A 12,130-nucleotide genomic window follows, 5' to 3' on the forward strand; every position below is an offset into this window, starting at 1 on the left:
GGGAGGTGGGCTTGTGTGGACACTCAGGTGAGGACAATTTACCTGGGGGCCCAGTTAGGTTTTTCTTGGCTCTTCATCCCTTGCCTTGATACGTTCTGGGGGATTTGATAGAGCAGAGTCCACCCTGGGCACTTGTGCTGGGGGAGGTACGGCCTCAGGGCCACACAGGCGGGTCTGAAAGCATCAGTCATGATGGCAGTGCTGGTGGTGGTTGGTTCACGCTTCTTGGTGGGAAACGCTTGCCCTTCAATTGTTCCCCCTGCTCCCTTTTTCTCATCCCGCCCTGCAGAGCAACAGGAAGGAAAACAAGGGTGGGTACCTGTGCCACTCATGTGCAGAGCAGCGCATTGGGCCGCTGGCCTTCCTGACTGCCTCCCCCGAGCAGGTGCGCGCCATGGACCGCACCGTGGAGAACATCGTGCTTCCCCGGCATGAGGCCCTGCTCTTCCTTGTCTTCTGAGGTGCAGGGAGCTCTCTCCTCCGGCCGGGATGCTGGGCAGACTCCTGCCTCCGTGGACGGCGGCATGGGGGGCTCCCTCCCCGAGACCGGACTCACTCACAGAGCATCTTCTGAGGAAGATGAAGCCGACTGGAGCTGGACTTGCCGTGTCTCCACCCCTGGAGGTAGCCAGACCCCACTGCCCCTCCTCCACCCCAGCAGGCCGGGGATGCAGGGGATGGTCTTTTGATAAAAAAAAAAAAAAAAAGAAAAAAAACAGAAAAATTATGTATTTAAACTTTTATTACAAGGTTTCGATTAAACAGGCATTGTAGCACTGGCGTTCCACTGTGTGACGGCCCCTGCCTTCAGCCCTGTTGTTTCTGGACTTTCTCCTTTTCTCCTCTTACTCTTTTCAAAGCTCTGTAACTGTTCACAGTGCACACCAAGCAGAGTAGGAGGCTTATTGTCCAGGGTGACAACTAATGCATCAAAAATGAGATTTTTCATGCTGTGGGGAATCACACATGTATAAGACACAGGGTGCGCCTTTGTCATCACGGGGCTCACAGCCTGAACAGGGAGGCAGCGTGACATATAACAAGACAAGTAGAAAGTGACACTAGGTAGACACCTTGTGTTCCCACAGGTAGAACGGAAGACCAGAAATACCTGAGAGGGAGGCGGAGTAGGCCAGCCACGTTGTGGGGGAGACAGGAGCAGGTGGAGATGGGCAGCTGGTACCTAGTTCACTGCCTGGGGATGCTGGGTGGATGTCGTAATAAAGCTGTTCTTTATAGAGACCAGTGGGAAAACCCACGTTGCTTAGCCGTACATGGATCTGGTTTTTTACATTTTTGCCATGCAGCACTTCAGGGATGCAGATGGCAGGTGAGGGCATTGCCCAGAGAGTTCACCAGCTAGTGTCTGAGCCCAGTCAGCGGAGTGGAGAGCAGACTCCTAGCCTCATTGTTGCGGCCGCCCCTAACCTCTCCCACGTCAGGCCTCTAGTGGAGTTTAGCGAGCAGGCCGGTGAGTAAAGCAAGGGTGCTGTTGGATCGGGCTGGGGTGCTTGGAAAGGGTGAGGGACACGTCTGCATATAGCAGAGAATTCACAGAATGGGCCCTGAAGACAGAGGTGGGACGGGGTGCTTTCATCTGCTCCGCCGGCATGCCTGGCCTCGCCTCGCCTCGCCTCATTTGGTGCTTTTGGTTAACTCAGAGCAAAACAGCACGTGAAAGGAAATGGTTTGGATTTGGAGGTCACAGTGCTCAGAGTCGTTCAGAAGAGGGGTTTGTGGGGGTGGGTGGCAAGAGGGGCCATGAACACGTTTTCTGGAAATCTGCTTTTACCAACCAGAGAGGAAGCAACTTATTTATTGGGGAGAAGTCATGAATTCTCTAGACCTTCTCAGAGCACCTGATGTGGGGCAGGGCCCTGGTCGCGGGCGTCTGCAGTCAGCCGTGGTCCTGACTCGGAGAGGTGACAGTAAGAGGTGTGATGCGTGTGGGGTGTTTGGAGGCGGGCCGCTCGGGTGTGGGGCAGAGGGCGTCCGGAGAGGGGGCCGCACTGCTGCTCTGGGGCGGGAGGGGTGTCTCTCTCAGAGGTGAGGTCGGAGGACCACCAAAGCGGGTGGTGCTGGAGCTGTTTTTAATAACGGGGTGAGTCGTTAGCTATTAAAGAAGAAAAGAATATTCTAGAAAGAAGGAAAAACATGAAGGTGTTGGTGGTCACGGCACTACCAGGGCAAAATGTCAGCACTAGTATTTTGGTACTTATTTAAAAAATAATAGGATCTAGGAATTGATGCTGGTACTTTATTTTTTAAGTGTTAAGAATTTCTAAAAAATCAGTAAAATCAAATGGTTGGTGTGTTTCAAATAGAAAAACAATTTTTAAATACACAGTAAAAATAGAAATGTTATTTATTTTAGTTTCTTATCAGTAATCAGTTTAAGATAGAAATTCCTATATAAAACTTACGATTTTGTTAAATATACTTATAAAGTTAATTATATTCTATTTATTTTTATTAAAAATTTTTTATTGAAGTGTAGTTGATTTACAATATTATATTAGTTTCAGGTGTACAACATAGTGATTTAATATTTTTATAGATATACTCCATTTAAAGTTTTTAAAAATGGTTATATTTCCCTGTGCTGTACAATATATCTTTGTTGCTTATCTATTTTATACATAGTAGTTTGCATCTCTTAATCCCATACCCTTATCTATAAGTGTTAAATACCCATTATCACTTGAATAAAAGTGATTAGATGGAAAGAGTAAAAGCATTATTCAAAAATGTAAACTAAATACTACATGAAAATGAAAATCTTTTAGATCTTTTATAAGGTATAGTCTTTAAAATATGGGGCTTCCATGATTTCATTTAGTTGTTAATGTATTTTTGTGCACAATTTTCTGTAGAAGTTTGTTTTGTTTTTACACCACGTAAATTGGGAGAAAAAATAATTATAAGCTAGTTCCAAATATTTTTCTTTGGTTCATTAATTTTTAAATAATCCCTCTTATTTGATAACTTAGAGGAGTTCTTTTTTCAGTTGTTTAAGAATGTGCAGTCTACTGATAGCAAGTTCTAGTTTTTTTGTTTCAAAGTTAGGATTTCTGATTTGTCTCTGTCTTTGACTTTATCATGTATATAGAAGTTCTGATGCAGAGTTACTCATATAAAAACAAATTATGTTATGTCATAATCCATTTGTTTAGAAGGTATTTGAAATAAAATAAAAATTATTCTTGGAATAGAAGTGTTAAAATATCATAGTGCATTGTAGACTATGCATTAGTTTTTCCTTTCACATAATTATTCTCAAAACATATTTCAGATTTTAGATTTTTAAAAAACTAGGTGATAGTAGTTGACCAACCTGAAATATTGGCATAGAGAAATTTTAAAATGTCACAGAACATCAGCACCTGAAATTGCATTCACTAAAGGTATGCCACTGTAGGAAAGGCTTGGGGAAATGAGATGTGTGTGGCTGGAGAATGTATATAGTAGGAGCCGGCTAGCAAGGGCCAGGTAACAAAGGGCCCGGGACACGAAGGAGTTTGGGTGGTATCCTCAAAGATTATGAGTCAATGTGAGATTTTAAGACATCAGATTTTGTTTTCAGGAAGAACATTCCAGTTGTAGATTGGAGGATGTTTTAAGAAGGTCAGATCAATTAAGAGGCTCAGAGTTGTGATCTCTGCAAGAAATGACAACCACTGGGCTGGACCAAGACAGGCAAAATGGGTCTGGTGAGGAAGGGATGGACCTAGGTGAGTGGTCCTCAGAGTGTGGCCCCAGATGAGCAGCGTCAGCATCCCTTGGGAACTTGATAGAACTGCACATTCTGTTCTTCACCCACATCTACTGGATCAGAACCCATGAGACAGCCCAGCAGCTGGCATTTAACCAGCCCTACAGTGATTCTGATACACACTGAATTCTGAGAACTTCTGCTCTCAGGATTAAAAGGTAGAATCAGTAGGACTTAGTGCTTCAGTGGGAGTGGCGAGTCGGTGATAGGAATCCCGATGGGACCCCTGGTCTTCTGGCTTGTTTTCAGGATGGGTGAGGGTACCCATCATTGGGACAGAAAACACAGGATGTGGTAGGTTTGTATAAAAACAGTGATGGGTTTGGTTTTGACATGTTGAGTTTGGGTGCTTATGAGAAACCCAGGTAGATTTGTCCTGGAGGCTATTGGGAAAACAGGTGTGTACATCAGCAGACCTGTTTGGGCTGGGAGCAGAGGGTTTAGAGCTGTCATGTGTAAGTGGTGGGTGAGGTAGATCAGTGTAGGGGTCTCCGAGCTCACCCCAGCATAGGGTCCAGAGAGAAAAGAGCAGAGGACGACGAGGCTTGGGAGGAAAAAGGAAGAGGATTCTGTGAAGGAAGTGACAGCTAGTTCTGAAAGATAGAGCTGCTGCTGAATTCAGGAGAGGAAGGGGTTTAAGCAGGAGTGAGCTTCAGCATCCAGCACTGTCCAGACCGAGGGGAATGAAGGTACAGAGCCAGAGGTGATGGTGTTAGTGCAAAGCCTATTATCTGCTCTACCTTCACCCAAGGTCATCCTTTAAAGAACCTACCCAGGGCCTCAAGAAGTAGCTGACAGGACTCAACATCCTGGATTGTTTTTTTCCTTTTTTAAATGTCCAATTCAATGGTCCTGGATTCTTTTTTATGTAATCATTTTCCTGGTATTATGTTTTCTTGATCTGGAGCCTGTGACAGAAAAGGTAACATTCTAATGAGTGGTTTGGAGCTGCATGAGGAAGGGCCACTGGCTTCCTGGCCTGAGGTGGAGGGACCTCACTGTCCTGTCCTCCCCCTCTGCTCAGCCCGTTTCACATCTCAGGGTAACTTACACCGTCCCCACTTTGTGTTACCAAATTCTGTATCAGGACACTTGGGGCCATGAGTCCCCCAGACAGAAGCTCTAAAGGGCGTTGAACAGGAAATGTGACGGTTTCGCAGAGGAGGGCGGGCTGTTTCTGGCCTCCCTGCCGTCTCTAGTGTCAGCTTTGCCGCCAGGCTGGTTTCCCCATGGCAAGCTGCCTGTATCTTGTCGGGCAGTGTGTCCAGATGCAGCAGTGAGAAGAAAGCCTGTCCTTTGTGTCTCTTGGGAGCAAGGAATCCTTCCCCAGGAGCTTCCCCTCACAGTGGTCAGAACAAGGTCACTTGCCCATTCCTAACCCAGCTGCTAGCAGGAGGGTAGCTTAAAATAATCAGGATTTGCTTTCCTGGAGTCTGGAATGAGGTCTGCTTCCTTTGATATACATGATGGTGTGGAAGAGAATTAATACCCCAAAAGTGGGAACTCGTTTGAAAAGGAAGGAGAGGGGCAGGCAACTGCCAGGGCCTGATTGTCCAGTGTACACATCGATGTCGTCCAGGAAACGACTGCAGCATTTCTTAGCATGGTAGACATACTCGGGACTGTACATTATTTTATGTAGTTCTCCCGACAAACCTGGAGGAGCGGATGATGAAGCAGCCTTTAGAGTGATTGATCAGTAGCACATAGAATAGTGCTCAGGTTAAAACAAGTGTGATCTCCAAACCCGTGGTATTTCCAGCACCACCATGTCAACAGAACTAGAACTCTTCAAAAAGCCCACATTTGTCAAAAACAAAGCATCAAAGGCTTTCTGATGTTCTCAGCCATGGCATTCTTCAAACCAAATTTTACTGCCAGTTAAAGTGTAGCTACTGTAATTAGGACTTGGGGTGGCAACTAGAATTCTTTCTTAAGCTCTCCTCCTGGGAAGCCCCCAGGCTAAGGCTCTAAGGCTTTTGGGAACAGACCAGAGACACCGCAGCCACATGCAGCCCAGGCGGCCCTGGACAACTTGGAATTAGAGAAGCTCAGGCGCCTCTGGATCACATTCATCTCAAAGGGGGTTCTGAAGATTACACGCTTGTTTTGTAATTAGTGCTTTTGGCTCTCTGCCCAGAGAAATGAGGAAACAGCCCTGGACAGATAACCATCCAAGTTCATGGTGATGGTGTCCATCAGAAGGGGGCCCTTGGGTAGCACCTGGGACTTGCAAGACCCTAAGATTCTGCTGATTGCACTCAATCCCTGCAAGACCATCGCTCTTTAAGGCTGCTTTCGTTTCTGTTTGTTTATAATAGTCATCAAGCAGTCCTCCCAGAACGAGTTCGTGTCACAGGCCACCCCAGGGGTTGTAAGAGAAGCACGGAGCTCCACAGTCTGCCTTCCACCTCGTCTGTCATGTGAGCCCCACAAGTGGTCTGTCATTCCAACTGCTTCCTCCTCTTCTGAACTTGTCACTTGCTTCCCTCTGTCTTTGCCTGTATCGTTCCCCCTATTTAGAACCCTCCCTGCCTATTTCTATTTATTTAAATCACAACCATACTTCAACTCAAGTCCCATTACATCTAAAATACTCCTCAAGTGTCCAGGCCTTTTAGTGATTTCTTCCCCTCCCGAGCTTAACGTGGTAATATTACTGTGTTCACACCCCATGTGCCGTTTATATCTGCTAATGTGTGGTATGAAGTTTTTGCTTCGCTTTGTTTTGCTATGTCTCCCCTTTTTTTTGATCAGGCTGTAAGCACCTACAGGGTAAGAACCAGGTCTTCACTTAGCATCTCTAGTGTCTAGAGAGAGAGAGAGAGAAAGAAGCAATTCAGAAAGCACTTTCAAACACCACATTGATCCTCACCTTTGTGAAAAGGACAATGCAGGTGTTGTTATCCCCACTTTAAAGATGGAATGTCGGTCCTTATAGCTTAAGTGACTCTCGCAAGGTGACGGGGCCAGCGAAGGGTAGAGTGCGAGCTTGGCACCCAGGTGGTCCGAGTCCTGTGCTCCTGCCTCTGTTTGAGGTACTATTCAGCAAACTCCGCATTTATAGGACACGTAATAAAGGTTACAGGGGCTCAGAGGCGGACGATTTCACACATTTGAGTAGCTAATGAAGGCTCCCTGGAGCAGGTAGATATCGAGCTGGCTCTTGAAAGGTAGATTGGATGTAGAGAGGATGGCCAAGGACTGGCAGATAGGTTGACTGTGGACGTCGTGCTTGGCCTGTGGGGACACAGGGAAGCGGTGGGGGGAAAGGTGGAGGAGGCAGCCTGGAGCAAGGCCCTGGATGGCCCTTGTGAGGGCTGTGATTTAGGCGAACAGGCTGCTACGTGATCCTGAGGGTCTGGCTGGCATAATCAGTGAAGCTCTCTTCCTGTGCCCACCGGGGGTAGAACAGGGCCACAGGCTTCTCTTGCAAGGTGACTCCTCAACCAAGGAAGTAGCGATGCTGCCTTGAAGCAAGTGAGGAGCAGCGTTGCCAGGTAAAACGGGCTGCTGCTGAGGACGAGGGAGGGTCCCTGGGGGTAGAGCTGGGAGGCTTGTGAGCCTCCAAATTGCCCCTATATCTTTTTTTTTATTGGGGTATAGTTGATCTACAATGTTGTGTTAGTTTCAGGTGTACAGCATAGTAAATCTTTATACATATACATATATCCACTCATTTTTAGGTTCTTTTCCCATATAGGTCATTACAGAGTATTGAATAGAGTTCCCTGTGCTATACAGTAGGTCCTCATTAGTTATCTATTTTATATATAGTATTGTGTATATGTCAATCCCCATCTCCCAATTTATCTCCCCTCCACCCCCCACCCCATTTCTTAATTCCAATCCTGGGGCCTCGTCCTCATCCAATCAGTGCTCTGTCTTCCAGCCCTCAGGTCTCTTAAACCTGCCGTGGCTGTAAATTCAGCTAACATGATTCAACACTGTGAAGACTTGAGCTCTTAAGTTGGGTTTCCTCTTGACCTTGCATCTCGAAGGCATGCGATTCAGTGGTTACAGAATCTCTAGGTTTTAGACTGTGGCTTGAAACTTGAATAGAGATTTTAGGGATTTGAACTCGTGTTCTCTTATCTAAATTATTCAGTGCCATGAATAGTAGCCACCCGGCTATGGCCTTGGATTTTTCCACCCACAATATTTTAGGCCAGCTGTGGTGCAGCCTCCCGGAGCTGGGCCTTCAGCGGGCCTGCCGTTCTAGGCCACTCCTGGGGAACTAGTTCACTGCCTGCCCTGGGCCACTGGAGTCCCATCTCAGGCTGCTAGCCGAGCTTACGCTGTTTTCTGCCCTCTCTAAGGCAGATAACCATTCAAAACTATTCCTGCTTTCCCTACTTCTCTGTAATTTGCAATACCTGTTACTAGTACCAAATTCCATACTGGTGCGACCTTCTCAGTGACAAGTAATGAAAACTGAACCTGTAACAAGGAAAGAGAAGATGTATTGGAAGAGTGTTGGGGGCTCGTAGAATCACAGGATGTTGGAGGATTAGGCTAGGGAAACAGGTAGGAACCACAGCAGTCTGGAGAGCTAGGAAACAGGCAGCCTGACAACGTTGGATGCCCCTGAAGCCTTGCTGGGCGCTGCTCCATTAGTTCTGTTGTGTTCCTTCATCCCATAGTCAACGCTTCTCACCAGGTGAGGGCATCTGATGGGCCTCATGTGGCTCTGGGGCCCACACCTGGTGGGAGTTGGTGGAGGGGATATTGGCCTTTCTGCGTTGTGGGAGGGAGGTTGCCCCACATGGTGGCGGGTCCCCAAATTGGAGAAGAGGGAGTGTTACATCCCAGATAGCTCAAGACCACAAAAGTAGCATGGGTGGATTTTTAGACAGGCCCTTAGGGGAGAACAGTGTGAACCACAATTCCCTCATAAGTGTAGCGCCATATATTTATAAATTCTGTGAAAACAGTCACACGTTGAATTCCTCATAGGTTCCCACAGTGTGAGGTGTTGGGGATGCTCTGATCTGAATCAGGCTGCTCTTGCCTTCAAGGAGCACAGTCTTACAGGAAAACAAGCAAACTCAAGAGTCTTATGGGAAAACAAGCAAACTCAAGATTCTCGGCTACGTTCTCAAAATTCTGAGGCCAGAATTGAAGAAAGTGGATTGGGCAATTAGGAGCACGGAGAAACCCTTAAATGTGCCTTTTTGGTCCCTGTTCTCCTACTTCCTAATGTCTAGAGAGGGTTTAAAAAGATGAAAGTCAAAGTCTTATTTATTGATCAAGAAAATCAAGTTAAGATAAAAAAAGATGATGGGCAATCAGTTTTCTTCATGACAAATGTGGTGGAGCACAGGAAATGAGAGAGGAGGGGAAAATGTGAATTATGTAGGTTTGTAGCCAGCTGGTGACATCATCTGGGCTAAAGACCTAACAGCTGTAGAACTTGCAAATCCCTTTGGGTCCTCTGTACCTTGTCCACTAAAAAGTAAAAATAAAAAGATCGACTCTTCTCAGTGCCTGGCAGATACTGACCCCCGATCATTCTCTTCACTCATTTGTCCAACATTTCCTGGATTTATGGAGTGCCAAGAATTGAAAGATAAATGCCACTTCTCTGGTGCCCCTGGGAAGTACTCTGGTATAATCTCCAAAGATGGTTTCCCTTGATTCCTCTCCTCCTTTTTTGTCATCCCCCTCCCCTTGGGGCTGGGTGGCCTGGCGACTTGCTTTGACCAATAAAATGCAACAGGTGTGCCCATCAAGTGTGCCAGCTCCTACCTTTGAGGTGCCTGGTGGCTCTTCTTTCAGCCACCTGTAAGCGGTCTGGCTGTCCCGAGGCCACCATGCTGTGAGGAAGCCCAGGCTAGCCACGTGGAGAGTTTACACAGGGGAGCACTGGGGCCCCAGGCAGTGAGTGAGGCCTTCTTAGACCTTCACCTCAGCCCAGCCACTAACTGAATGCAGCCGAGTTGATGACACAGAGCAGAACTGCCTGGCTGAGCCCAGTCAGCCCCCAGAGACAGTAACAGTGGTGGTGCAGAGCTGCTGTTGGGGTGGCCTGTGATGCGGTGACAGGTAACTGGAGGAGGTAACCGCACACCAGGTCTTTCTGCAGGACCCTCCCAGGTTGGCTGGATTGGGGCTTCCGGGTAGGAGAGGGGAAGTGGTAGTTTTTGGAGAACTCTCGCAGGCAGCCTACAGGTGGGGGCAGGTGGGAGGGAGTAGGAAGGGGGTCCTGATGCCACATAAGAGGTGCATCTGAGACCCCCGCATACCGTTTATCTGCCCTTCCAGCATACGTTGTTACGGTTTCCACGTCTATTCCTCACTTCCAGGTCACCTTGTGTCCTCCCAGGCCAAGCCCTCTGGGCGTCAGTCACTATTTGTGTGTAAAAATAGGGGCCAGATGTAGAACTTGAAGCAGTGCTTGGAGCTGTCAAAGAAGGCTAGGGAGATGGGTGCAAAAAGACAAGTGGCTGAGTGCCTCCCAGATCACTTCCTTTGTAGCTTTGCCTGAGAACCTGCTACCCTGTCTCAGAAAATTTGGCCTTACTGTGATTAGGAATCTTTTAGTGTATTGATCTAGCATCTGTTAATGACCTTCAGGGCACTGCATCAGTCTCTGAGAATTCAAAGATGAAAGCACAGTTCTTTTCAAAATGTTCATCACTGCTTGATGGATAAATTCTGAGGCCATGGTATGTTCTGGCATCGTACAGGTTACTTAAACATTTCCCTAGAAGGACTACACCACCTGGTAAGAGAATTCATTTTACCCCTTTAGACTTAAAAAAAAAAAAAGGAAGAAAGAAAAAAGATCCTGATTGATTGATTGATCTGTCCCCACCCAACCCCTCTTGGTCCTTTTAGACCTCAGCTCCACCCAGCCCTGCTTCTATGTCTAGATCTAATTTTTGTCATATAATTTACCCAGCTTGAACTTGGTTGGTGCCTGGTAGATCGCAGACTTCCGTGCTGGACCTGAACCGGGTGATTCTGCATCTTCAAAACAGCACCCCGCTGCCCCCTAGAGGTCATCATGTCACTCACTCTTCCAAAGATGATGGTGATTTTGAACCATAAATCCTTGAACTATCCCTGTGACTCAGCCCTCTTCCATCCCATAGAAACCTTTCAGATTCCTGGCTCCACTGAACATCTGCTCTTTTTTTTTCCCTGTCTAATTAGTTTTAAAATAACAAGGGTCATACACTTAAAGATTCTTGTAAGAACAAACTGGATCCAGCTAATGGTAAATTCTAGAAACTTAGGGGCAAGCAGCTGAAGAGAGAAGCAAAAAGTTTAGGTAATCAGGCAGGTTCAGGATAATCAAGTACTTAAGGCCAATAGTGAATAGAATGGCCCAGCTCATGTGTTAGCAATGAGTTTTCCTACTTGTTGAAACAGATATTTGCAGATAGTGAAAATGGGGTGGCTCTGAAATCCCCAAAGCAGCCATTTAAAATTCCTCCCCTTCCTTCCTTCACTTTAAAAAAAAAAAAAATTATTTATTTATTTTTGGCTGCGTTGGGTCTTCGTTGCTGTGCGCGGGCTTTCTCTAGTTGTGGCGAGCGGGGGCTACTCTTCGTCACGGTGCGCAGGCTTCTCATTGCGGTGGCTTCTCTTGCGGAGCATGGGCTCTAGGTGCGCAGGCTTCAGTAGTTGTGGCTTGCGAGCTCTAGAGCGCAGGCTCAATAGTCAGGCTTAGTTGCACCGCGGCGTGTGGGATCTTCCCAGACCAGGGCTCGAGCCCGTGTCCCCTGCATTGGGAGGCAGATTCTAAACCACTGTGCTACCAGGGAAGTCCCCCTTCCTTTACTTTTTTTTTTTTTTTGCGGTACGCGGGCCTCTCACTGTTGTGGCCTCTCCTGTTGCGGAGCACAGGCTCCGGACGCGCAGGCTCAGCGGCCATGGCTCACGGGCCCAGCTGCTCCACGGCATGTGGGATCTTCCCGGACTGGGGCACGAATCCGTGTCCCCTGCATCGGCAGGCGGACTCTCAACCACTGCGCCACCAGGGAAGCCCTACTTTTGCTGAAGCCATCTAAATTCATGACATGAAGAAGTTTATAAGAAATGGTACTTTGAGAGCCGCGGCAGCTTGTGAATTTGTTGCTGTGCCTATGCCCCACCTCCTGTATGCTTGTGCCGTGTGATGGGGCAGCTGACACCTGGTTTATAGACCTACCCCTGCACCTGCCTTGTTCAGACTCTGTTCAGACTCTGGCATTAATTGAGCCGCATGGCCTTGGGCAAGTCACTTCTCTAGGCCTCAGTTTTCCCATCTGTAAAAAGAGGAGGTGGGACCAGGCCCATGATTTTATAAACAAAAGTTATAAGCATCAAAGCATGAAAGAAAAGAACACTGTAGAGAAAGAGACAGTGTGT

General features: G+C 47.3%; 1 protein-coding gene across 2 annotated transcripts in view; it reads left to right on the plus strand.

Moving 5' to 3' along the window:
- FBH1 (F-box DNA helicase 1) overlaps positions 1-2,331 on the plus strand; it is a 46,605-nt gene extending 44,274 nt beyond the window's left edge. For both annotated transcript variants that reach the window (XM_082649266.1, XM_082649265.1), the window contains exon 21: positions 290-2,331. In XM_082649266.1, coding sequence (XP_082505392.1) covers positions 290-460 — 171 coding nt within the window. In that variant the 3' untranslated portion in view covers positions 461-2,331. The remainder of the gene's footprint in view (positions 1-289) is intronic.
- The last annotated feature ends 9,799 nt before the right edge of the window (positions 2,332-12,130 follow it).

Source organism: Grampus griseus (genome assembly GCF_964374135.1).
Source record: "Grampus griseus genome assembly, chromosome: 2".
NCBI classification, from domain to species: domain Eukaryota; kingdom Metazoa; phylum Chordata; class Mammalia; order Artiodactyla; family Delphinidae; genus Grampus; species Grampus griseus.